Source organism: Talpa occidentalis, unplaced genomic scaffold, assembly GCF_014898055.3.
Source record: "Talpa occidentalis isolate TD23 unplaced genomic scaffold, MPIMG_talOcc4v2.1 talOcc4.2, whole genome shotgun sequence".
Lineage (NCBI taxonomy): Eukaryota > Metazoa > Chordata > Mammalia > Eulipotyphla > Talpidae > Talpa > Talpa occidentalis.
The window spans coordinates 2,191,854-2,218,167 of NW_023602073.1; the positions used below are offsets into that span (position 1 = coordinate 2,191,854).

At 61.5% G+C, this 26,314-nt stretch overlaps 1 protein-coding gene across 2 annotated transcripts; it reads right to left on the reverse strand.

Annotated features, from left to right (window-relative positions):
• Window positions 1-341: 341 nt before the first annotated feature.
• On the reverse strand, window positions 342-24,348 carry MAK (male germ cell associated kinase). 2 transcript variants are annotated; one of them, XM_054698246.1, is made up of 14 exons: window positions 24,319-24,348; window positions 21,394-21,686; window positions 20,011-20,065; window positions 19,418-19,539; window positions 17,808-17,887; window positions 16,973-17,105; window positions 14,119-14,290; window positions 13,074-13,241; window positions 7,719-8,006; window positions 7,135-7,307; window positions 6,569-6,714; window positions 4,963-5,094; window positions 3,561-3,680; window positions 342-1,596 (listed from the first exon to the last, which is right to left on the reverse strand). In XM_054698246.1, the coding sequence occupies exons 2-14, from the start codon at window positions 21,492-21,494 to the stop codon at window positions 1,442-1,444; spliced, it is 1,845 nt and encodes a 614-aa protein (XP_054554221.1). In that variant the 5' UTR covers window positions 21,495-21,686; window positions 24,319-24,348; the 3' UTR covers window positions 342-1,441. The 2 variants fall into 2 exon arrangements, with proteins under 2 accessions (XP_054554221.1, XP_037374756.1); XM_037518859.2 differs by lacking the exon at window positions 24,319-24,348 and adding an exon at window positions 23,691-23,739.
• Window positions 24,349-26,314: the final 1,966 nt, after the last annotated feature.

A 26,314-nucleotide genomic window follows, 5' to 3' on the forward strand; every position in this document is an offset into this window, starting at 1 on the left:
CCAAATTGCTGCACTTGGGCCTCGGGAGCTCGTCCCTGGCCGTTGTGTCGTGGGGCTTGTTTGGCTGCTCGTGGTCCCCTTCTGCTGCCCCTGCCCCCCCCCCCGCCCCCCGCCTGCAGCTGCCTGCCCCAGGCTCCTTCCTTGGGGGGGGGGCAGGGATTGAGAGAGAGAGACACACACACACCCTGCGCGCTCGCCCCCCCCCCCCCCCCCCCCCAGGCTGCTGTGAAAATGCAAGCCTGGAAAAGTAGATCATTTAGGGAAATTCTAAGTCACTTGCGTTTTCCAGTCAATTCTCCCATCGACCTAAACCCGGTGATCCAAAAAGTCCCTAAAATAACAAGCAGGAGGCCCCGGACTGTCAGCTCGCGGTTTCAAAGTGTAAACTCTATTTAACCAGCTTTATTTAAATATCTATTCAGTTTAAAAGTTTCCCAGCAACACAAACATTTTTAGGTTTGAGACATTAAAACCGTACAAATATATATAGCCATTCTCACTATTCTGTGGATTTGAACATTTTTCACAAGGCGAGAGGGGTTTCTGCACAAAAACACCGTATCGTGCTCAGTCCCGCGCCTCTGGAGGACAGTCAGGAGGCAGGATCAGCGACGCAGCGTTCTTGCAAGGTGGGCAGACACGTGAAAAGATCAGCAGGTGGGCTCGGGGTGATTCTCCTAGAAGAATCTGCAGTTCCAGGCCCGCGGGGGAGTGCTCGGCGCTGGGCTGGGCCCGGCCTGGCCGTGTGTCTGCTGGGAACGAGGAACGAAGTGTTTCCAAGTCCGATAAGCACGTCTGCTTCTAGAACGGTCTTAATGGTGTGAAACCACCAAGCGGCGGGCTGAGGGTTGTGTGGAGTCACAGCAGTTGCACGGCCGAGAGACGGACAGCGGGCTCGGTCCACTAAACGGGTGGCGTCATTTTAAACTCTGTGTTAAAAAAACTAGGACGATTTCACCCCTGAGGAAGACATCCCGCTCGAGGCTGGCGTCGCGCTGTTTCCTCTCGCAGCAGGGGGACAAGGTCCCTGGTCTGTGCCGGAGCGAGTCGGGGAGCAGCGCCGGGGCGAGCCCGCCAGGGAGCGGGGCTCCCCACGCCGGGGCTCCCCCAGCCTGGGCAAACACACGCAGGCCGGGCGCTCCAGACACACACGTCCGGAGGCTTGGGAGGAAGCGCGCTGTACTCGCTGCCTGCTGGTGCGCGGAGCAAATACTTGGTACTTTGGCAAACAGTTTATTCAACACTGCGGAGCCCGCCCGCGGTCGCACGGTGGCGAGGACGGAGACGCGGCTCACGTCGGGCGCGGAGAGGAACTGGCGGCCTCTTGCCCCTCTCGCTCCCCGGGGTCCTGGGTGTCTCCCGGCCCGGCAGAGGTAGGTGTGGGTGGTGTTTCCTGGGAACGGCGCTGGCGCGGGGCCGGGGGCCTCGCCGGCCGCGCCCACTACCGGTGGCCTCCGTACTTGGCCGCCCAGTCCGTCCGCCCGTGCACGGAGGCCACCGGCTGCGCGCGGCCCACGATGTTCAGGGCGCTGGCCGTGGGGTTGTAAGGGGGTCCTGAGAACTGCCCGCGGCCGGCCCTCGCGTGCCAGGTGTATTCTGGAAGAGAGCAGGGCGCGGCGTCGGCACCTGACCGTCCAGCTCCCGTGGGGCGGCGCACTGCCAGGGCGCTCACACAGAAACCCGGGGTTTTGCTGACACCGGCTGGAGCTCGCGGGAGCGCAGCCGCCGCCGCGTCCCGGGCCCGGTTCTCGGGGGCTGCGGTCTCGCTCCGGGTCCCGGCCCCCACCCAGGGCACGGGCGGGCAGGTCCCACCCAGTGCCTGGGAGCGGCCGTTCCGCCCCGCGGCACCCAGACTCGGCCTTCCGGGGCGACGGTGGGGGCGCCGGGCCTCGGCGGGGCTCCAGGCGCAGGCCGTCTCCGCTGCGGGTGGCTGAGCGTTGGCGAGAATCCGCGCTTGTGGAACGTCTGCCCCCTGGGACGTTCGGGACCCTCGTCCATGTCACGCCCCTTGGCCGGCCCGCCCATGAGGGCGCCCGAGCCCCCCTCTGCGCGGCCAGCGCCGGGCTCTGAGCACGTCTGCCCGGCGGGCACCGGTGCTGCTGCCCAGACCGCCTGCGGGTCCCCGCTCCTAGCCCGCCGCAGGGCCCCGGTTCAGTCCTGTGCCCTCGGCCTGGGGGAGCACGGTGGGGTCCTGCTGCTGCCCCCGGCTCTGCTTGGGCAGGGCAGGTCGCTGTCCCCTTGGCCAGCGGTCGTGCCAGGCCACGCTCCGGAACCCTCAGTCAGGGCGGTGGGGGGAGCAGGCCCGCCGGCAGGCTCCCCGCGGGTGGTGGTGAGGGAGAGGGGCGCGGGAGTGGGGTGGGGCCAACGGAGGCCTCTGTGGTCATGGCGGGCGTTGCGGGGCGGGGGCGGGGGGCAGCCCCAGGCCTGTCCTCTCAAAACCTCGAGGAGGGGGACTCTGCACGGAGGCGGGGCCTGCGGGGAGGCGGCCGGGCGCGGCCTCTGAGGTGGAGCCCTGCGGCCGCCCCAGCAGCCCGGGGCCCCCCTGGGTCGCACCTCACGGCACCCAGCAGGCCGCGCCGCCCCGGGACACAGGGCCCGGAGGTCCTGGGAGGGGAGGCGAGAGCGAGAGGGCCGCGGAGGGAAGTAATGACCTGCTGGGCTCTGGGCCTGGCCACGCGTGAGGCCGCGGCCCGTCTCCCGCTCTCTGCTGCCCTGAGTCACGTGTCCCTGTCCCCGCTCCTCCCGCCGTCGGGGGGCGGATCTGAGAGCAGAGGAGACGAGGCAAGTTACCAGAAGCATTTCCCGAACAGCGACCACAGGAGTCGTGGGGCGCTGCCCGCGGGAGCAGCGGGAGCGGGCGTCTGGGACGGCGTCTGCCCGCTCGCCCTCCGGCCGCAGCCGGCGCGGAGCCACAGTCTGCCGAGCGCCGCTTTCCCGTGGGTGTTTCAGCCCGGCGGAAGCGTCAGCGGGGCCAGGGGGCGCCCGAGGGAGGGGCACAGCCCCGGTCCTGGGGTGGCGAGTCCTGCCGAGGGCCCCCGCCGGGCCCCCAGGGTGCGCCGCGAGGCTCGCCCACGGCGGAGCGGGACGCAGGCACCGGGCGCAGGGACTCCGAGGGCACCGTCAGTCGTGACCCTTCACTGCCCGCTGCCGCTGCCCCGGCCAGTCTCCTGCTCCACCGCGGGGCCCCCTGCGGCCCCCTGGCCCAAGCCGCGCTCCCCTGGTGCCAGGCGGGAGGCCCGGGAATGGGCCCAACTCCCTCGTGGGCACGGCAGGTTCCCTGCGTTTCCACCCGCGAGACCGAGGCAGTGGCTCGAGTCAGTTTGTCTACGGAGGAGAGGCCGGGGGTCCCCGTGTGGGAGGAGAGGCGGGGTCCCTGGCTATGGAGGAGACGTGGGGTGTCCGGGTGTGGGAGGAGAGGCCGGGAATCCCGGTGTGGGGGCGCAGGCCGCGTTCCTGGCCTGCTGGAACCCCCGGCGAGCAGGAGCTTCCTCGGGCACTGAACTCCCAGCCTCCCCTTTGGGGGAAGCCCTGGGGGGCTGGGTGGGCTCAGGGGCTCTTACCGGATGCCGCCGCCCCCAGCGGGGCCAAGTGTATCCTCTGGCCGGCGGACCCCACTTCTTTCTTGAGGAAGGAGGGAACGTACCCCGCCTGGCCGTGAGCAGCGTGCCCGCCGGGGTTTCCTGTGACGGCACAAGGTCTCATGGTCGCAAGGCGAACGCGAGCAGCGGCCGTGGCGCCCCCTGCCCCCCGCCCCCCGCTCTCCACCCCCAGCGCCCAGGCCAGGCCTTGCACCCAGCACCCCGGCAGCACCTGCACCCTCCCCCCCCACCCTGCGCCCCTGGACACCCGCCGCCCCTGCGCCCCCAGCTGCCCCAGCACAGGGTTTGTGACAGCGGGGCGGGTCTCCTGCCCAGAATCGCTGCCCCACAGGGCTCTCTGCTCCCCTTGCCTCGGTCATGCCAGGCCTGACTGAGGGGTGTGCCCAAGCCCTGGGGTTCCATGCCACCCGTCGCACACACACACCCCCCCCCCCCGCGGCCACACAGGATGGACGGGGACAGCAAGGTGGCGGGGGGGGGGGGGGGGGGGAGGCCCCGGGCTGTGTGCTGGCGACTGAGACCCCAGCCGGGAGGGCGTCGGGCTGGGGCGCGGCAGGCTGGGGTGAGGACCGAGTGGGGCGGGTGCTGACGGAGCTGTGGGCCTGAGGCGCCACCGCGGACCAGGGCGGGGGCTCAGGGACCCCCACCCAGACCCCAGCCCCTGCACGGGCGCGAGAAGCACCGGCGCAGAAGAGAGGACAGAGGCGGAGGGAGGACGAGCGGGGCCTGGGCGCAGGGAGGTGGGTGTGGAGAGAGGCGTGGGGGGGCGGCGCAGGGCAGACCCCCGGCCAGGAGGCTCGGGCCCAGGCGCGAGGGGCCCCTTTTTCAGGAGCCCGCCTGGGGGCGTGAGGCCGGCTCCCTGGGCGGCAGCTGGGACACACGTTTGGTTCTGAGTCGGCGCCGCATGGGCCCCCGAGTGTCTGGCAGCGGGGCTCCCCACAGACCCCCCTCCCAGGGGGTGGGCCCTGCCTGGCGCTGCCCAGCTCCCGCCTCCTCAGCCGCCTCTTCCGCGCACCGCCCGGCTCTGTGGTCAGCGGGGGACCCCAGCTCACGGGTGGGCAAGGAGGTGACCCGGCGGGTGTGCGGGAGGGAGCGCCTGACCTTGGCCTGCAGGCCGGGACAGCGCCCCTCAAAGCTTTGTCTGTCCTGGAATGTTTCGGGGTCCAGGGAAAGCAGGAGGTGGGTCAGCTGCCCCGCTGGCCAGCGCCCCACTGATGGCCCAGGGCTGACCAGCGTGACCCACTCCCAGCGGGGCCCCTCTGAGCACAGCAGCAGAGGCCCCGCCCTCCGCTCTGGGGGACAGAGGGAGACCCCATGCGAAACCTGCAGCCGAAGCCGCCCCCCGCCCTGCCCCCACGGGTACCTGCGCTGCTCCTCTTGAAGGCGAGCTCCGCCCCCAGCGGCCCCAGCGGCTTCGGGAAGAAGGGGCTGTTCCAGGCGTGGGGGTGCGCGCCCTTCCCCCCAGCCACCAGGGACACGTTCTTGGGGTTCACGCCTTGAAGAACAAGAAGCCGCGTCAGGAGCAGGTCTGGGCCTGCTGGACGGACAGGGCCGGCGCGCGGGGGCGCCGGGGCCGCGTGAACGGGGGTCCTGTCCACAGGCCTCATCGCCAGGGCCGGGTGTCGCTCGTCCGGTGTCTCGTAAACATGGGGGCGTTTCCTCCGGGGCCATGGGTCCCCGCGCCTCACCTGGCTTGGGGCCTGCCTCGGAGGCCTGGCCCACAGCCGGCCTCTGACCCAGAGCCCCAAATCCGTTGGCGCCTTCTGCCCAGAAGGGACACGGTCCCGCCGACCGAGCAGGCCCCCTGCGTCCCAGCGGCCTCAGGCGAAGCCAGTGTGGCCCCCACCACGGGAGCGCCCCGCACAGCAGCGTCCCGCCACGCTCGCACCCCGCTTCTGAGGCAGCGCCGCGACAGCTCGGAGGCCACAGCCGGCTCGCTCCCCGCCTGCCAGGACGGCCCCTCCAGGGCCCCTGACCCCCCACCCGCAGCCCCTCTTGGCAGCCAGAGCCTCCAGAGCCTGGCTGTGCCCTTTGCCTTCTTGCTGCCCACGGTCACCAGGCAGGCCTCTGCCCCCCCACAGCTGCCCCCCAGCAGACAGTCTCAGGGAGCTGGAAACCGCCTTCTCCTGCTGCCCGCCCCCCGGCTGCCTCCCCCCACCTCCAGCCCTCCTGCCCTGCTGGCTCGGGCCAGGGCCTCCCGGGCGCTCGGAGGGAAGAGCCCGGCCCCATCCCACCACGGCCCCCGCAGCCCGCGGTCCCCCACACCCTCTCCGGCCCCCACCCTCGTTCCCGGGGCAATGGCGGCGCTACGAGCCGTCCCCCCGCGCAGGGCCGCTCTCCCCAGGGCTGACCGCTGCCCTCCTGGCCTCCGAGCACAGCTCTGTGCGCGGCCCTGCCCCTGCCCGGCTTCGCCCGCCGGCCTCCTAGCGCCCCGGCCAGCAGGGGCGTCCGTGTGCCCGGCCCGGCTTCCGGGGGCCTCCTGGGCGGCACTGCCAACTCCCAGGGCTCACCCTGCGGCCTCGCCCCTGCCGGTCCCTCCTCCGGCCCCTTCACTCCCAGCGCTTCCTCGGCTTCCTTTCCTCTCCCCTCGGTCCCTGCACCGGGAGGGTCCCCCCTGGGCCCCAAAGCGGGTCTGCGTGGTCCCCAGAAAGCCCCGTCTCTGGCTCGGGATCCGGCCTCTTCCTCTGCTCGCGCCTTCCTGGCCTCTCCGCCGCGGCCCCCGGAGCTGCCATGCAAGCGGCGGGTCTGCACCCCGGGGCCAGCAGGGGTGTCCCTGCCCACCCCGCCGGGCCCATCCTGTCCCCTGGCCCAGAGCTCCCGGCGGCGCGAGGGCACGGCCCGCCCTGTGGGGCCAGCGGGGGTCCGCGAGTTGGCCGCACCGACCCCTGCGCCGGCGCCGGGCCAGGTGGGCCGGAGAAAAGCGACCACCTGTCCCCGCGCCCTGCCCGGCGGCCGGGAGCCCCGCTCACCTGGGAGGTAGCGCGACTGCCGCAGGTAGTACTGCTTGGCCGCGGAGGCGGCGGGCGGCTCGGGGTCCGGCTTCAGGGGCGCCGAGGCCGAGCTCTTGTTCTCCCCGCCGGGGGGGCCGGCGCCCGGGCTCAGGGCGTCCAGAGGCCTGGGCGGGACCGAAGGCCGGGTCAGAGCCCGCGGAGCCCCAGGAGACCCGCGTCCGCCCGCCTGCTCTGTCCCGCGCCCCGGGGGACCCCTCCCGGCTGTGCTGGGCTCCCCGGCCCGTCCTCGCCAGGGCAGGAAGGCGCGCCCCAGGGTGTTCAGCGGGACGGCAGCTCCGCGGGCGGGCGGGTTGGGGGGGCTGCCGGCGCAGAAGTGACCCAGAAAGCGGAGCCACCGGACACCAGCGTCGGCCCGAGCCGCGGGGGGACGAGGCCCTGGGGGCGGTGCTGCGGGCGCGGGGCGGGGGTCTGGCTCGGGACTGGGGGGCCGGCGCCACGGGGCCTGGCAGCGGGGGGCTGTGGGGCACGGGGCTGTTTGCGCGGGAGGGGCGCGCAGCGGGCGGGCGCCTGCTGGAGGGTCCTACCTGAGCGGGGAGTCCCTCCTCCGGGTCTCCTTGAACGCGGCCGCGCCCGGCCGCCGCCAGTGCGGGGCTCCGAAGTCACCGTCCTCGGGGCCCTCCCAGCTGCCCCCTGAGCGCACCACGGCCTGGCCCCAGCGCCGCCTGGCCCCCTTGAGGCCCAGGGAGCCCGCCGGTTTCTGCGGGGAGGGGGCGTGTCGGCCTCGCTGCCTGGCCCACCCCTGGGGTGCCCCCCTCTGCGCCCCGCGCGCCCGCACCCACTTCCAGTGGCACCCTCGGGAACGGCAGCACCGGCTCACGTCCCAGTGGGACCGGGGGGCCGAGGCCTAGGCCCGGTGGGGCCCCACTCCTCTCTGCCCACTGGGGGCTGCCCCTTTGCTGGTGACCCCGCCCCAGAGCACTCTGCTCTCACGGGTCGCGGGGTGTGGGCCTGGGGCTGGCGGCTCGCGGCCTGCGCCCTTCTCAGCATGAGCTCCAGGCCCTGAGAGACAGGCCCCTGGGTGGGCAGGACGCAGGGCCTGAGGGGCCCAGCTGGGGGCTGTACCCCGGCCCTCCCAGATGCCCGCGGAGCCCGCCCGCCCGGCACTCACGGTGGGCGTGTTCTTGACGATGCTGGGGAACAGCGGCTGCAGCGGCCTCTGTGGACCCTGCTTTCGGGGCGCCTGCGGGCCCTCGGAGAGCTGCGGCGGTTGGATGGGCTGCAGGGGCTGCTGGCTGCGCAGGGTTGGGGGGCCCCCGACGTCCGGCAGGGGCTGAGCTGTGGGGTCCACACAGGGCTTGGCGTCCGGGGGCTGCTTTTTCAAGGCGGGATTGGCTTCCCGGTGAGGCGCCGAAGAACCGAGGACTTGGCCCACTTGGAAATAGGGGTGTTTCAGCGCCTGTGGAAGTGTGGGGGTGACACCTGGACAGCTGCCGCGCCCAAGCCTCCGCCTGTGGCGGCCAGCGGGCCTGGGAGGCTCCAGGCTGGGCACACGGCCCCCAGGCTCTCGGGCACTGGAGAGGCAGCTGGGCAAACTGATTTGGGAGAAGAATTCCAGAGAAAGCAAAGCACGGGTCAGGAGGGAGACGGTCAAGCGCGCGCGATTGTAACACCCAGGCGGCGCAGTGCTGCTTCCTGGAGATTTGGTGGGAAAACACCCCCGGGCTTGTCAGCGTCGGCTCCTTTGATGTGATTGGGCCAGACGAAAGTGCTGGGCGCTGGTGGTGGCTCAGGGTGCATCCGCCAGTGGTAAGCACCGGGTCACGGCACCTCTTCACGGTCGACCTTCCATGGACCTCGTGGCTCGTGGCTTCTCCCAGCCTGGGTGGGACCCCACACCCCCTGGCCATAAAGCACTTGAGGACACTGCGGCTGCTCCTGTTTCTTCTAACCTCGACCAGCGTCCTCTCGCCTTTTAAATGACTTGAGTTCTTTTATTCCTTTAAATAAGATTTTACTGCAGTATCACTGGTTTATATTACTACATTATGGGTGTGCAGTATTATCATTTTACATCTGTATAACCACATCGTGATCCCCGCCAAAACTCGAGTTTCACCCCCACCCGCTGCCCCTCTGTAACCACCAGTCTGCTCTGTTTGTTTGGTTTCTTTATACGTCACCTGCGTGAAGTTTTAGTATTTGTCTCTGATTTAACTTCATTTCATACCCTAAGGCCCATATGTGTTGTCACAAATGGCAAGGTTTCACCTTTTTTATGGCTGAGTAGTAGTCCATTGTGGGTACAGGCCACATCGTCTTAGCCACTCATCAGTGTCGGGCACTTAGGTGATTTGTATAACGTGGCTATTACAAACAGTGCCGCCTTGAACATGCTATCTTTTCATATTTTTCAGATTAAAGACCCAGAGATAGAATAGCTGGACCATGATATTTATAACTTTTTTGAGGAATATCCATACTGTTTTCCATGGTGGCCTCGCCAACACTTGTTTCTTGTCTTTCGGATAATAGCCGCTCTCACAAGTGTGAGGTGGGATCTCACTGTGGTTTTGATTTGCATTTCCGTGGTGATAAATTTTAATCAATAGCTTCTCATGTGCCCATCAGCCATCTGTATGTGTTTTTGGAGACATGTCTGTTCAGTCCTCTGCCTTATTTTTAAGGATGGAGTTTGGTTTTTGTTGTTTACTTTTATGGGTTCCTTGTATATTTTGGGTCTTTTATTTGCAATTTTCTTCTCCCATTCTGTAGGTTTTATTTTCATTTTACTCATGGTTTACTACATAGAAGCTTCTTTAGTTTGATGCAGTTCCACTTGGTTATTTTTGTCTTTGATTTCCTTGTCATTTGAATCAAATCCACAAAGACATTGCTAAGGATGATGTCAAGAAGCTTATAGCCTATGTTTTCTTCTGTGTATTTTTTTAAAGATTTGTTTTTTTAAGATTTATTTATTTTTATACAAGAACTGGGGTACAGGTCAGAGGCGTGGGGGGGCGGTGGTAAGAGGATTTACCAGAGACAGAGTGGGGAGCAGAACAGGCAGAAGGACCAAAAGCACTGCTGAGGGGAGCAGCGGGGAGACAGGAGAGGTCTGCTGCGCCCTGTGGGTCAGCTCCATGGCCAGGGATTGAACTCCTGCTGCAGTGGCTGGCAATAGTTTGATAGCACTGAGATTTTAACCCCTGCACCACCTGGGAGGCCCTCCTTCTATGTATTTTTATGGTTTTATATCTTATTGTGATGTCTTTATTTTCAGTTAATTTTTATGGGTGGTGTAAGGTTGTGATTCAGTTTTATTCTTGTGTATGGGGTTATCCAGTTTTCACCGACAACATTTATTTAAAAGGTTTTCCTTTCTCCATTGTATTTTTCCCCCTTTCATTATCTATAGTTATTTTAGTTTAGTTTATTTTTCCCCTTTTAGTTATCTGTACATGTGTGAGTTTATTTCTGGGCTCTCAAGTCTGTTCCAGCAATCTGCATGCCTGCTTTTATTCCAGTACTATTCTGTTTCAATTATTGTTCCTTTGTTGTATAGTTTGAAGTGGGGGAGCTCCATGCTCCCTTATTCCTTTTTCTTCTCAAGATTTCTCTGGTTATTTTGGTTTCAATTACTTGATTCAGTAACTCTACTGGTGATTAGTCTGTTCACATTTTCTATTCTTCGTGGTCTTGGAATGTTGTACAATTAAAAAAAAAAAAAGATTTATTTATGCATACAAGAACAGGGGTACAGGCCAGAGGTGAAGGCGGTGAGAGGATTCACCAGAGACACAGTGGGGAGCAGAACAGGAAGACTGACTGAAATACACTGCTGAGGGGAGCAGTGGGGAGACAGGAGAGGTCTGTTGCGCCATATGGGTAGCTCCCTGGCCAGGGATCGAACTCATGCTGCAGTGGCTATGGTTAGCTTCATAGGTTGCATCTTGAACCGTTGCGCCACCAAGAATGTTGTACAATTCTAAGAATTCTCTTTCCTTGAGGTTTTTTGACTTTTACTGTTTATATTTTTCTTTCAATCCTTTTGTGTATTTCCTATAAATTTTTGCTTTGGTTGTTGCACATAGATGTAGCATATATAATGTTCTGTTTTGAGTTGATAGTTGATAAGTACTTACATTTGAATACATTCCAAAACTGCATTTTACCCCCATTTCATCTTTTTATCTCATTTTGTATTTTTATATTTTATGCATCCCTTGAGTTTTAATTTTACTCCTTAAAAAAAACCCTTTACATTTGCTTCGTAAGTGATTGACCTACTCACTCACTACCTTACCATACATTTATCTTTTCTAGTGAGTTTTTTTTCTTTCATGTGTTTTCTTGTGGTCAGTCGTACGGTTTCTTTTCAGTCCAGCGTTGCGTTTGTTGCGGTGCTAGCTGAGTGGTGACAAACTCCTGCAGCTTTTGCTTATCTGGGAAACTCTCCATCTGCAGTTCTGAATGGTAACCTTGCTTGGTAGAGAATTCTTGGTTGGAAGCCTTTACCTTTCTGCATTTTGAGTTTGTTGCAACTCTCTCTCGGCCTGCACAGTTTGTGCTGAAAGGTGAGGTTCACTGGTGTGTAACATGTTGCTTTTCTCTTGCTGCTTTTACGATGTGAAAGACAGAGGTCTTTAACATCTGCCATTTTAATTGTAATGTGTCTTTGTGTGGGTTTCTTTGAGTTCCTCTTATTTGGAACTTTCTGGGCTTCCTGTGCCTAGATGTGTATTTCCTTCCACAGATTAGGAACTTTTCCAGCCACTGTTTACTCAAATAATCCTTCTGGCCTCCCTCTCTCTCCCCCTTTAGCTCTCTCCCCCTCCTTGCCCCTCCTGGGACCTTATCACACAACTATTACTCCTTCTCATGTGGTCCTAGAGGTCCATTAAGATATTTTCCGTGGGCCTCCCCGATGGCGCAGCGGTTGAGCGCTGAGTTGTGAAGCTGCCCGCAGCCTCTGCAGCGCCGGTTCAATCCCCGGCCTCCGGGCGAGGGTCCCACATGGCGCGCAGACCTCTCCTGTCTCGCCCACTGCTCCCCTCAGCAGTGTACTTTGTCAGTCTGCCTGCTTTGCTCCCCGCTCTGGCTCTGGTGAATTCTCTCACCCTCCCACACTTCTGCTTGTACCCAGTGTTTGTACAAATAAATAAATAAATCTTTAAAAAAAAAAAAAGATATTTTCCGTGTTTCTGATCTGTCTGGGTAAGTTCTGTTGCTTTGTCTTCCAGCTCACTTAGTCACTCCTCTCCTTCATTCCGTCATTTGTTGCTGAACACTTTTTGTAGTTTTCCATTCTGTTATTACAGTCCTCAACTCTGTAACTTACACTTGGAACTCTCCTGAATTGTTCCGTTTCTCTGACAACATTCTCACTGTGCTCAGCAATCCTTCACAAGTTTGCTGAATGTCTTTTTTTTTTTTTTAAGATTTATCTATTCATGCATACAAGACCTGGGGTATAGGCCAGAGGTGTAGGAGGTGAGAGGACTCACCAGAGACTGAGCGGGGAACAGAACAGGCAGAATGACTGAAATCCACTGCTGAGGGGAACAGCGGGTGAGACAGGAGAGGTCTGCTGCGCCATGTGGGTAGCTCCCAGGCCGCCCAGGGATCGAACTCGCACTGCAGAGGCTGCGGACAACCCCACAGTGCTGCGCTCAACCCCTTGTGCTACCAGGGAGGCCTTGCTGAGTGACTTTAAACCATGACTTTGAGGTCATCGGGTAATTTGCTTATTTCTGTTTCTTTAAGGTCCTTTTCTGGGATTTGGCCTTGTTCTTTCACATGGGTCAAGTTACTGTGTCCCCACTTTCCCCGATTCTCTGTGCTGGTGTCTGTGTACTACCTCTTGCTCAAACCTGGCTTGACTAGTCTCCCCCACTGGTTCTTCCCAATGACCTTTAGGAAGCATTTTCTCAAGTTAAATTTTCAAAAAGCCAAATAATGTTTTGGTAATTTTAAATTTGCATTAAATAATGGTGTAATAGTTAAGATGAGTTTTTAAACTGCAGATAAGACCATGACATTTTAAAGATCAAGGTCCCAAGATACAGCTGCAGGTAGGTGTCGTCAGGGAGCAGCCAAGGAGGCACCTGCTCCTGAGGTGGGAACCTAAGAGCAGCCCTCACCCCGGCCTGCAGAGGGCGCACAGTGAACCCTGCAGAGGGTACACTGTCCAGTGAACCCCGGGAGTGGCAGTGAGGCCTCTCCACTCCTGGGATGGCTTCTTCCAATGTGTCAGACACAGGCCTGCGCTTCAGTCATGAGAGACCGAGCCCCTTCATCCGCACCCCCATAGGTGCTTCCCTTGGGCCAAGAGGACAGGGAATCAGGGGAGCAGCCATCTTAGCGACACACCCAAGGGCCTCGAGGGCCCAAAATGTTAACTCCTGACATGCGTCAGCTGCAGGTCTGGCTTTTCTGGGTGAGACCAGACCCGTGTTTGTCCATGGAAATATCCCTCACATTGTAAGCCCCAAAATGCCTTAAAGGTCTGACGGGAGGGTCGTACCTGGCTGGCGGTCGGCCGCTTCTTTGGGTCCCAGTTCAGCATGTCTGTCATGAGCTGAATGGCCTCGTTGCTGGCATTGGGGATGAGGGTTTTCAGGTTGATGGGCACACACTGGGGGAAGCGGAAGTTCATGGAGGATGCCAGCTGGTGCCCCTCTGGCCAGTCACTCTGTTCGGGGACATAAGGGGACTGCTAGCCGCCAAGTGGTCACCACAGGGATAGTGAAAACACAGGGGCTGTGGAAACAGCACTCGTGAACATTTTAGTGTTGATTTATGTAAAGAAATGTGAGAACAAACACCCCCAGGCCTCAGACCATGTAGAGAGAACACTGGCTGAGAGTTCGGGATGCGAAATGGCACTTTTGTACTTTCCAGAATAGTGAACTCTCGTCCACATTTGATCCTGGCAGTGCTGGTGGTGGTGCTTGGGAGACTGAACAGTAAGGACGAGCCCTTTTAAAGACACAGAAGGTGGTAAAGGTTCTGCCAACGTGTTATACTGGGTGTCAGGTGTTCAGAGCTGCACATGACCGAGGCTGCACACAGCCGAGGAAGGACCCAGTGGCTGCGCCTGCCCGTCTGCATGACAGGCACATTGTGCTTCAATTCACACTGCATCTCGGAAGCAAGGGACAGCTGGATGAAGCAGTTCAAGACATCAAATATCCGTGGCCCGTGACCGAGGGATGCAGAGGGAAAGGAGAAGAGGCTGGGCACACACAAGGCCCAGGATGCAGGCCGGCACCCGGGGGCAGGTGGCAGACCAGCCGGGCCACGGGGAGGTGGCACTTGACCCTCAACCACAGCTGCATAGTCAGAACTGCAGATCCTGACTCTCCCTTAAGTTTCTTAAAGAAAGACCAGCACCTTTCTCCTTCCGTTCGTTAGAGTCTGGCTTTTTACAACCCTCCTACCGCCCCCATAAACAAGTCAGGAGGATGAGAGGATGAACGATGAAGCATAAGCCTGCTCGGAAGCACAGCAACGAGGCCAAAGCTATAACTAAGCAAACGCTGTAATAACCCCCGGAGAAGGCCACTTACTTTTTTGGGAGTCCCTAGGACTTGGCAAATCTTGAAGATTTCGTCGACCTCGCTTGTCCCTGGGAACAGAGGTCTTAACGTGTACAGTTCCGCCATTATGCTCCCGACAGCCCACACGTCGATGGGCGAGCTGTAAACCGAGGAGCGGAGTAAAACCTCTGGGGCTCGGTACCTGTGGGACAGGAGACAGAAGTGCAGCTCTGGTGGGTGCCAGGGGAGCCTGGACACAGACAGTGCGATGCTGACCAGGCCAGGTGCAGGCCCCCAGCCGGGCACCAGCACTCAGGCAGCGCAGCCACTGGGGCAGCCTGGCTGCCAGTTTCCGCCACCTGCTGCCTGTGGGTTTGAAGAAGCTGAGTCCCTCAATGGACAGTATTTTTAATTGAGGAAAATACTCTTTACTGCGCAGAAGCACCCCGCGGAGGGCACTCTCCAGTCTCTCTCTTTTCGGGATTGGAATGTGTAACTATTTCCGTCCAGACTTCCCGCAATATTGTCTTTTTTTAAAAAAAAGATTTATTTATTTATGCATACAAGAGGTGGGGTACAGGCCAGAGGTGTGGGGTGGGTGAAAGGATTCACCAGAGACAGAGTGGGGATCAGAACAGGCAGATCCACTGAAATCCACTGCTGAGGGGAGCAGTGGGCGAGACAAGAGAAGTCTGCAACGCCATGTGGGTTGCTTCCTGAGTGGCCAGGGGCTCGAACTCATGCTGCAGAGGCTGCGGACAGCTTCACAGGTTGCGTCTTAACCCCTTGAGCCACCAGGGAGGTCCCCACAATATTGTCATTTTGCTGCAGGGCTGAGTACCCGCCTGTGGCAGCTGTACGGACCCTGTGCTGGGAGAGTACACGGCGCAGCTCTCAGAGCAGCCCTGGAGACACCCCACTCTCTGCAGGACCCCATGTGTATCACCAGCCAGCTCCTGCATCAACAGCGCCTCGGCCTGGCCCTTCATGAGTCCTCAAGCCCCTGGTGTTGGGGTGCCCGCCGCCTCATTTCTGCTGGGGGTGCGCATTTGGGCTGTCTCTGGTTCTCTGCTGCACGTGGGCACCCAGGGCAGTGCGCAGCCAGGGTCCGTCCCTCTGGGTGCCTTGTGTGGGTGCCGCAAGTGAGCTCCTCCTGCCCCCCACACCCTCACCAGCAGCGCCTGGGGCTCTGATGGCTCCGCATCCCCATCAGCACTTGTCAAGTGTTTTGACAAATGCTTTTAAGACATGAGACACAACTTTACTGCTTTGAATGTTTTGTGAAATTTAGATGCTGAAGACAAGGCCTCAGTTTCATCCCCTTCCAGTGCAGAGTCCAGATTCACCCCTTGGCGGTAGGAATCCCTTCAAGTAATTCTTCCTGCAAGAGACCCTCAAGAACTAATTCCAGCTGACAAAGAAAACGAGCAGGAAGCCCGAGCGCCACCTCCACCTTCCTCCTGGAGGGACCACTGCCGTCTTCCTGCTCTCAAGCTTCATTCCAGTCACACCAATCTTCCAGAAGTCTCAGAGGCCGTGGGTTCTGGCCCTCCATTTTATCAGAAGTTCTGATTCCCAAGGAACATGGAGCGAGACGGCACAGGCACAGAGGACATGTCTGCACACCAGCCACCACACGTGCCCACAGCAGTTGGTGCACAGAGTTCTCGAGTGAGCTCAGGAGCCTGAGAGCGACCAACACAGCCCCGCGTGACCCTGCCCAGTGCGTTTCTGTCTGTGTCTTGACTCGGGGCACACGCTGTGCCGTGGGGCTGCAAGCAGCCGCTTCCTCTGCAGGGCCAGCTTGTTAACAAGTTACCAGCATTTGCAGCAGCCGGAGATTTCATCCCAGTAGAAGGAGCTTCTGGAGATTCACTGGATTCTGTCGATTAACCACCATTAGAATAAGGAGCTGATTGACCTCAGCTGCGTTTGAGGTTGCACGTAACCTGCTCTGGGCCACTCTTGGATTAAAGGAGCAGTACTAATCTAGACATCTCCACCTACTCGGTGAGTTGCAGCCCCACAGGAGCTCTAGGCCTTCTTCACGCCCCAGGCCACTGCCCAGCCTCCCCTCTCCTCTGGCTGTTCTGTCTACTGTCTCCCCAGCTCCCTGTTGCTTTCTCACTGGGGAGGTTCCGCTGCCTGACACATGGATCTCCTTGTGTGTCCAGACAGCACACACTGCAGACCCGATGAGAGACTGTCTGTCACCTGCCTGTGCCTGCCCTGCTCCCGGCCTGTGTGCTTTCTGTTTGGCTTCGTGTGGGGTTCCGACAGCTGCCTGCTTCTGCCTGGTGTGGGCCCTGGCCCCCAACTGGGCACACAGTGGCTGCAGGTCTTCACCTCATTGCTGGAACCACCCCACGGTGGAGCGCCCACAGGTCTGCACTTGGGACAAGCACTGACTGCTGTTATTCTGTTGGGGATGCGTGATAGTTGTAACTGGCTCTCTGTGCCGACTGCCCCTAGGTGGCCAGGCGGAGGCTGTTTGTCCTCTTCAGACACCTGATGTGTGTCCAGCACATAGTAGGTTCTCAAGACATAGCTGGTGAATGGATGAATGAATCCCTTCCTTCTGCCCACCATTAATCAGAATAGCCATGATCCAAGTCTCCTCTGGATCCAAAAAGTGCAAATCCCGTTCTGCACGGTGTTCTGCACCGGACACACCGGACAGGGAGCCTCGGGCAGGCCCCGGAGCCTGCCTGGCCCGCCAGGCCCCGCCCACCCGGGCCCCGCCCCTCCCGGCCCCGCCCCCTCCAGCCCCAGCTAAGGCCACACCCGGTAGGTCCTGCCCCCGCCAGCCCCGGCCCCGCCCCCGCCAGCCCCGGCCCCGCCCCTCCCCGCAGGCCCCGCCCCGGCCCCGCCCCCGCCTGCTCACCAGCGCGTGGACACGTAGTCCGTGTAGGGCGGCTGGGACCGCAGCTCGCGCGCCAGCCCGAAGTCCGCGATCTTGACCAGCTCGGGGCCGGTGCACAGCAGGTTCTCGGGCTTCATGTCCCTGTGGAAGAAGCCTGGCAGCGGGAGGGGGGCGCGTCACGGGCGGCCGCTGGCGCGGGGCAGCCTGGCCACTGGCCGCGCCCCCGCCGGACCCCGCCCCCCCGCCGGACGCCCCCCCCCGCCGGACGCCCCCCCCCGCCGGGACCCCGCCCCCCCACCAGGACCCCGCCCCCCCCCCGCCCTGCACGTTCACCCGTCAGGACACCCGAGCACATCCCAACCTTGCCTAAGGGGGCCCCCCGCCCCTGAGAGAATTGGGGGACAGTAGGGCAAGCTGGGTTATGAGGACGAGCCGAGGCCATGACCAAACTGTTCAACATTCTGCCGTGGAGGGCGCGCCCTGGGCGGTGGAACCCTGTCTTATGCGCAGTCAGAGGCATCGGGGCCTCCCTGGGGGCGCAGGGGTGCAGCCTCTGCGGCCCGAGCCGGATCCCCAGCCGGGGAGCTGCCCACACTGCGCAGCAGACCCCTCCTGTCTCCCCGCTGCTCCCCTCTGCCTTGTACTTCATCAGTCTGCCGGTTCTGTTCCCCACTCTGTCTCTGGCGGATCCTCTCACCCCCCGCACCTCTGGCCTGTACCCTGTTCTTCTATCCATAAATAAACAAATCTTAAAAAAAAAATCAGGCACTGGAAGTGTTCAAATACGAACTGGTGTGGGGGCCCAGGGGGAGCCCACGCGTGACCGTGGCCTGGAGGGGGGACAGCGGGCACCCACCGTGCTTGTGGATGAAGGCCAGTCCTTGGAGGATCTGGTACATGATGTTCCTTATGACCGACTCGGGGAACAGCTTGTTTCTGCGAAGAAATGGAAAAGTAAGTCGTGCCGCACCTTGGTGAACCCGCCAACCCACCCAAACAAACAAGAGGAGCTGGTCTCCTCCCGCGAGCCCCCGGCACCCTGCTGGGGGTGGACACCTGGCTAGAGTGACAGGACATACATTTCAAATAAGAAAGTGAGATTTTCTGTTCGTTTTGATGCGCAGATATCGCTCAAATGCTCTGTAGTTCAATTTTATATTGTTTCAGGAAAGTAGCTTGGGAAACTGACTGTCAGCTGAGTGGGGTGTGAAATCTGCTGTGAGGCCTTCCCAGGGCTGAGGGCGCTCTCCGTCCAACACAAATGTTAGCTCCACCAGTGAGAACCACCCATGTCTTAAAATTTTTCTAATAGCCACATTAAAAAAGCGAATGAAACAGGTGAATGAAATTTGTAGCAGTGTTTTTTGCTTAAGCCAACATACGCGTCGACTCAGTATCACCCAAATATCCTGATGCACAATCAGTATCTCTCGTGACTGGACACATTTTACGCCACGTTTTCAAAAGCTGCCGTGTGATTTATCTTGCGTGTGCAGCACCCCCGTCCTGAACAGGGCACATGTCAAGGGTGTGTCAGCCACGCGCACCAACCTGGGGTCCACATAGAGCCTGAGCAAGACCCCCTTAGGGGAGGCTGTTGGGAAGTTACCAGTGTAAGTCTGTAGACTTTATCATCATTGAGCGTTTCCTAACCTCTACAGTTTAGCATGATTGGACTAACTTAAGGCATTGACTTGAGAGCTGACCCACATGGCGCAGCAGACCTCTCCTGGCTCGCCCGCTGCTCCGCTCAGCAGTGTATTTAAATAAATCTGCCTGTTCTGTTCCCCGCTCTGTCTCTGGGGAATCCTCTCACCCCCGCACCTCTGGCCTGTACCCCAGTTCTTACATGCATACATGAATAAATCTTTAAAAAACAAGAATGTTCTATTCCAAAGGCAGTCCCAGCCTCAGGCCAAGGTGGGTGTGACATGGGAAGCAAGCTTCCGTGCACTGAGGGCTTTAAAATCAGTTTTGATGTTCCAAACGCTGTTCCAGTAAGTGCAGCCACAAAAGCAAAGCGGGTCGGTGGTGTGAGTGGCAGCTTGACCACCGCCCAGTATCCAAGACAAGGTTCCCTCGTTCCGCTCAGCTCAGGAACCACAATTAAATGACACAGTGCAGAAGTCCATTCTCCTCAGTGCTGTGCACCTCCCTCCCACTGTGCCCCCGTGGCTCTGGCCCTCCCCGGCCCTGCTGGCTCCTCTGTGCTCGCTCCTCTGTGCTCAGGAAGCTGTGGGGGGCGTTGCCCCAACTTCCCCAAAGCGCTTTACTGGCGAGCATCAAACTAGATTGCAGATCTGTGTTGTAAAACGGTGGGTTCTGTGTGGGCTGTCACCTTTGCAAAGATAACAGGTCAGCCTCGCCCCCCCTCCACCCCCGAGAATCAGGCGCGTGTGACCGGTGCCGTCCGCAAGGTCAGGGGCTCGGAGGGAGGGAGCCCCTGGCCAGAGGAGGAAGACATACCTGTCTTTCATTAGCTGATAGAGGTTCTCTTTCATATACTCAAATATAAAATAAAGGTGGTCGTTTTCTCGGATAACTTCTTTCAGTTTAATCACATTGGCATGATTAAGTTTCTTCAGAGACTGCAAATAGCAAACACACGTTAAAACCCTTGAAGCGGGGCCCCCTGGTGGCGCAAGGGGTTCAGATACAACCTATGAAGCTGTCCGCAGCCACTGCGGCACAGGTTCAATTCCCGGCCAGAAAGGTGACCCACAAGGGGCAGCAGACCGCCCCTGTCTCCCCGCTGCTCCCCTCAGCAGTGTGTTTCAGTGGATCCGCCTGTTCTGCTCCCCACTCTGTCTCTCCTGAGTCCTCTCACCCCCACACCTCTGGCCTGTACCCCAGCTCTTCTATGCAAAAACAAAACAAAATTCACCCCACTCACGGGTGTACGGTATCAGGGGAGGGGTGTCAGCATTTAGCACCGCCTTCCCCCCATGAGCACAGGCCTGTGGCAGGCGCCCCGCAGGGAGAGGACGACCGATGCAGCTGTCCCCAGAGGAGGGCTCGGCCAGCAGGCCCCGCGCTCCCTTGCACCCCAAGGGCTTTACCTTAACTTCTCTCAAGTTCATACATTCATCCCAAGAGTAGAACTTCCTCTTCATCCTGCAGCAAATGAGGGAAAGTTTAGTGTGCGGGGCCAAGAAGGGAGGGGTCGCGTGGCGGGGGTCGGTCGTGGTCAGACGCCACTTTCAACAGAGGTGGGGGGTCCCCACTGACCCGCGCTTTGGGGGAGTCTGAAAATTCTCTGATTACTCCAGCTGTGCTTTTAAGAGCCCCCCTGCCGCGTCCCGTCTCTTGGACCTAGTGAGGTGGACGCGGACACTGCTCTGGCGGAGGGGAGGCCCCACAGGCTCTGTAGCGAATGACGTGGCCTGGCGGCCTGCACTCGTCCTCGGCCGCGGCAGCAAAGCCTGGTCCCCCAAGATGCTCACTCGGCTTCCTGGACGTTGGTTCTTACTCCCACACGTGGGGTTACAAGGCCGGGTGGTAAAACATAAAACCCAGATCTGCCCTGATGCGCCTGAGGTTTTCTGGCAGGTTCCTGGGAAGCTTCAAGTTGCCTTTAGCGATAAGTGGCCTCCCGAGCGCCTCGGGGGTCGGGCAGGTGTGGACCCATACCGAGACCTTGGCCAGTGAGTCGCCTGTGACCTAGGCCCCAAGCGCCGCTCCAGGCTGGACAGGCCAGGCCGCTGCCCAGCTCAGCCCCAGGCCCTGACCCCTGCCGGGCCCGAGCCGAGTGGCTGTTGCAGACACGGGGCCGTTGCTTCTACATGCCTGTGATCAGAGTCTTGCACGCTCCCTCCCAGCCCTTCGCCGCCCGGGGCTGGCCTCCGGCTCCTCGGGCCTAGGGACCAGCGGCGGTCACCGCACAGGGCCAGCCCCAGGGAACTCCTCGGGACATCACTGTGAACAGTCTGCCCAGCGTGGGCAGGGGCAGGGCCCGCCTGGAGCACTCCCGGCCCAGCAGAGAGCACCTGCAGATCCAGCCTGCTGCGGCCAGTCCTGACGGGGAGCCCCCGAGCCCCGGCCCACACCCCCCAGCTCTTCTTGCCGCTCTGGATGCAGAGGAAGCGGCAGTAACCCTGCCTCGGGGTAGCGCCCGCCGCTCAGCTTGCTTGTTGTTAAGACATGTCTGACTCCGAGGCCCCTTGTTTTAAAGAAACAATCGACTCTGCTCTGCACTCTACACCCCAAACAGGCCAAACGGGACCGGCAATTTCTGTTCAAACCTGAGGCCTACAGAGCAGCACACAGATCTTGATTGACCCATGGGACTGGGCCCCCCAGAAAGTGGCAGCTGCCCGTGAGGACTGCAGAGCCCCCCTGGGCCGTGTCCTGTCCAGAACAGCCCCCACCGGGACCCACAGCCCGGTGCCCCGGCCTCCGCCCGCGGGGCAGTCTCCAGCCGCACAGCGCGGGTGGGGTCCTACCTCTTGATGGCCACCAGCTCCCCAGACTCGTTGCTCCTGCCCATCAGCACGCTCCCGTAGGTGCCGTCACCCAGCTGCCGCATGGTGGTGTAGCGGTTCATCTCTGCGGGGGAGGGGTTGTGGTCCTGCCCAGGGAGCTCGGGCGCTGCTAGAGCTGAACTGGGGTGCCTGACCCCCACTAGGCGGGCGGCAGGTGCGTCATGGTTGGCACAGCTCCTCCTGGGCAGCGATTCATGGGCTGGAGCGGAGAGGGGCCCGGCGTGGAAAGCCCGCCTCCATCCTGGTGGCCTTCCCTGCAGGAGTGAGACAAGGGCAAGGGACTGTCACTGCAGGGCCCCCCAACGGCCAGCCGGGCGCAGGGACGGGGTGGACTGTCATTGCGGGTCTCCCCACATGGCCAGCCGGGCGCGGGGAAGCCGGCACCTGGTGGCCTGGCTCCGTGCTGCGCAGATGCAATGTGCACACCTGGGCTGAGGACCCGGCCTCCTCCGCGCTGCTGGGCTGTTGTCCCCGAAGAACAGCCCGCGCTTCCCACCAAGGAACAGAGTGGACGCTGCCCCCAGCCCCACCTGGAGCGCCCCACCCCTCCTGGCCCCGAAACACCAGGTGCTGCCCCCGGACAGCCGGGCTCACCCTGACACCTGGACACACCTTGAGGCGGCAGCCAGTGACCTGCCAGGAAAGCGAAGTTAAGGGGCCTGCTGGGGGAGAGGCCTTGACTCTGTGTGGATCACGGAAAAAGGGTTTTCATGTCAAACCACTCCTGGTGGGCCTGGGGGGCCGGCTCTGAGGGGCTCACAGCAGCCAGGGACTCCGGCAGTCCTGGAAAGGACCCACCGCTCGAGAAGGGGAGGAGAGCGGCTTTGGGGGGCAACCCCGAGACCATCACAGCTGTGACAGCACAGCAGCTCCCTGCATGGGGGCAGCACAGTGTGTCCCCAAAATCAGGAGGAGGTGGCCTCGTGTAAACAGGCACAAGTGGAAGGTGAAGGTGCCTTAAGAGTCGGCAACCCCAGGTACCCTGTCCTCATGGCACACAGGTGCTGATCTCGGGCCAGGAGCCAGGTCCTCACCCCCCACTCTGGCAGGGCGCACGCACCCAAGGGACGCACCGAGAAGCCAGCTTGCACACCTGCACGGACTCCGCTCACCCGTCCTCAGAGCAGGGATCACCACGTGTCTGCCATGTGTTCCAGGATGCCCGTGCTTGTTTGTGCGTGTGCAGACCCGTGTGTGTGTGTGTGTGTGTGTGTGCGCGCGCAGCGAAGCAAGCAGGTGTCACAGAAAAGGACCTCAGTGTACCACCACGGCTAGGCTTGGGATGTCCTACAGTCAGGAGACGACATTTACGGGCTCCCTGTGGCTCACAAACGCCTGTCAGATTTAAAGAACATGGAGGCCCACTCCGACACCTGCATTAAGTGCCCTTATCATTTCTCCCCGCCTTATTTTTCTTATTTTCATCTAAGCGCACAATGGCTGTGAATGTGAGCTTGATTCTCTAAGCTTCAGCCGGCTAATGAGGGATTTGGGGGGGATTAAAGAAGATTAACACCGAGGGCAAATGGAGGGTAAACCTGCACCTGCTGGTCACAGCAGGTGCCCCTGGAGGCGCCACGTCTTCCTGGACCCCCGGCAGGGGCATCACTCCAAAGTCCACACTGATGTTCATTAAAAAAAAAAAAAAAAAAAAAAAAAAGTGGTGTCTGAAAAATTGCCCCGTTGTTGAAAGGCAAAGCAGGAAGATTCCAGGCCATCCAAGTCGTGCTCACAGAGGTCAAGGGAGGCGCTTTCGCACAGCTAAACAGAGCCCCTGTGTCAGGAGACAACAGCACCGAGCTTTGTGCTGATACCCGCAAGTTACTTTAAAACTCAGCAAAACAATACGCACCCCACAGAGAAGCTAACAGGCTTGCCCAAGGCCAGGGCGCAGGCCAGCATGCCAAGCAGCTCTGGCCTCAGTGTCTTATTTTCCCAACCGAAGTAGATCTGATGAGGCCTCCCTGGGGGCACCGGGGTTAAAGACCACGCTGTCAAGCTATCCCCCAGCCACCTCTGACCCCGGCTGGCCAGGGAGCAGCCCACATGGCGCGCAGACCTCTCCTGTCTCGCCCGCTGCTCCCCTCAGCAGTGTATTTCATCAGTCTGCCTGTTCTGCTCCCCACTCTGTCTCTGGTGAATCCTCTCACCCCCCTGCACCTCTGGCCTGCACCCCAGCTCTTGTATGCATAAATAAATAAATCTTTAAAAATAAATAAATCTTTAAAAAACAAAATAGATCGACAGCTCTGCCTTACCTGTGAGAGTGTCATGTGAGACCAGGTCCCCTAAACTCCCCACATCTGGTTTGCAACCGAGACTAGGAGCCTGGACAGCCCTGGCTCCCCGGCTCCCCTCCCTCCGCAAAGCAGCAGTTTCCCTGCAGCCCCCATCCTGTCCCCCCAGGCAGGGTCGGGTCCGCGGGAGGGGCCTCCGGCCCGCGTGCGCCCCCCAGGGCGGTGGCCCCGCTGCGGTGGGCTGGGTGGGGCCCTGCTGGGCGCGGCCGCCCGCGCGGACCCGCTTTCCTGGGAGCCCCCAGGCCCGCCATCTCGTTCCGCGGACGCCCCAACTCCACTCTGCTCTCCGGGGCGCCCGGCCTGAGCCCCAGTAGTTTCCGCTGCAGCCCTAAGGGGTGGGGACGGTGTTTAGGGAACAGATGGGGCCCCCCCAGATCGACGGATGCCCCGACCCGGCTGCCTCCCTCCCGGGGCCGACGCCGCGGACCCCAGGGCCACCGTCCGCCCCCCGGCCCGGAACCCCCGCCCCGACACCCCGCCCCCCGCGCCCCTACCCGGCCTGGCTCGCGGGGGGCCCGGAGGACGCGGCCGGGACCGGCTGGGCCGAGGAGGGGCGGCCGCGCCCGGGTCACCCGCCGGCGCCGCTCACCTCCCGGCTCCGGGCAGCGCCGCGTCTGTGTGTTGCGTCTCCCGGGCAACCGGGGGCGTGGCCGGGCGCGGCCCCGCCCCCTCGCGCGCTCCGGGGCGGGGCCCGCGAGCACCTGGCGTCTGGGCAGGTGCCCGGCTCGCGCGGCGCCGGGGGTCCTGCCCGCGGCCCTTGTGGGGAGTTGGTCCCGGTGTCGTCTGGGCGCGCCCGGGTCGGCGCGTCTCCCGGGCCGGGCCAGGAGAAGCGCGTCCGCAGGTGCGGCTGTGCGCGCCCCAGGTGGGGAGCCCCGCAGGTGGGGAGCCCGCAGGTGGGGAGCCCGCGGGGACCGCCTCAGGACCGGCCGCTGTGGGGGTGGCGAGTCCGAGGGGCCGCGAGACGCGGGAGCGCGCGGGGAGCTGCGCAAAGCCGGGCGGGGCGCGCCCTGGTGTCACCGCACAAGAGCCGCCGGCCACGGCCTCCCGCGTCAGCAGCCGTCGGAGCTGGACCTCCGCCCCCCGCCGCCCGCTGGGCTCAGCGCTGCTCGGAGCGGCACAGCGGCCCCCGGCCCCCACCTGTCCCCGCGCGGGCGCAGGGCAGAGCAGAGCTGGGCGTGAGGCCCTCCCGCCGGGCCGTGAACCCCAAGCCTCCCCGGCAGCCACTGGCCCCCCAGGACCCCCCCTCCGCGGTGGGCAGAGCGGATTTCGGCAGAGGCCAGAGGCCGAAGAGGGGGCTGCTGTGGTGGATCTGGGGGCGACGCTGCGCCGGCAGCCAGGTGAGAGCCAGGTGGAGGAGGACTCAGGAGCTGGAGATGGGCGGCGCGTCTGGCTCGGGTGGCGGGTGGGCAGTGGTGTCTGGCCCAGCCGGGAACTGTTGCAAGGGGAGCAGATCCGGGGTGCAATGTGGAGGGACGGGCAGCCCAGTCTTGAAAATTTTGAGTTAGAGGAAAACCCAAGAGGAGCGCAGGAGAAGGCAGCGTGGACAGATTCACAGCCTTGGGCAGGGTCAGCGCCGGCCTTGGGGCCCTGGGCTGCTGGAGGGGCTGGGGCTCTGGGGCGCTCCTGTTCTGAGAGCGGGAGGAGAGGGCAGGCACAGGTGATAAGAAAGCGGGGAGAAGCAGGAGGAGGCACTTGGGAATGAGAGGAGGCAGGGCTGAGAAGCAGGAGCAGAGGCGCCAGGCCTGGGGGCCTCCTGGCTTTGACAGCTCCACACAGGACGTGCTGCTGCGGCCACCACGGGGTCCCCAGAGGAGGCACCAGGCACCCAGGGGCCAAGGGAACCCCGAGGCAAATCCAGCTGCTGCTGCCCTGAAGGACAGGCCCTCGACGGGGCACCGGGCTGAGCAGAGAAGAGTGAGCAGGAGCCGGGGCCGCCCAGCAGACCAGCCGTCCGCCCGGAGCCCCAGGAAACACAGTTCCCCGGGTTGAGCCTGCAGATCGGAGCTCGTGCCCGGCCCCGCGGAGCCCCGTCGGCAGAATGGCAGGAGGAGACACTCGGGGATTTCAGGAATCAGAAATGCCAGCTGAGTGTCAAGCTGCTGTGCGTGAGAGGCGTTCTAAAATCACACGGTGGAAAAAAGGGAGCAGGAATGTTAGAAAAACAAGCTATTAAAAATCATTATTGTGGGCCTCCCCTGTGGCACAGCGGTTGAGCGCTGGGTTGCGAAGCTGCCCGCGGCCTCTGCGGAGCCAGTTCAATCCCCAGCTGCTCCCCGGCCACCAGAGGAGGGTCCCACATGGCGCGCAGACCTCTCCTGCCGCCCGCTGCTCCCCTCAGCAGTGTCCTTCGGTCCTTCTGCCTGCTCTGCTCCCCGCTCTGGCTCTGGTGAATTCTCTCACCCTCCCGCGCTTCTGACTGTACCCAGTGCTTGTATAAACCAAACAAACAAACAAACAAACAAATAAATAAATAAATAAGAAATCTTAAAAAAAAAAGATTTGGGAACATAAATATAGACCCATATCTGGAATAATATACTAGAAGAGCGATATCAAAATATATAGTCAGGGCCTCCCCGGTGGCG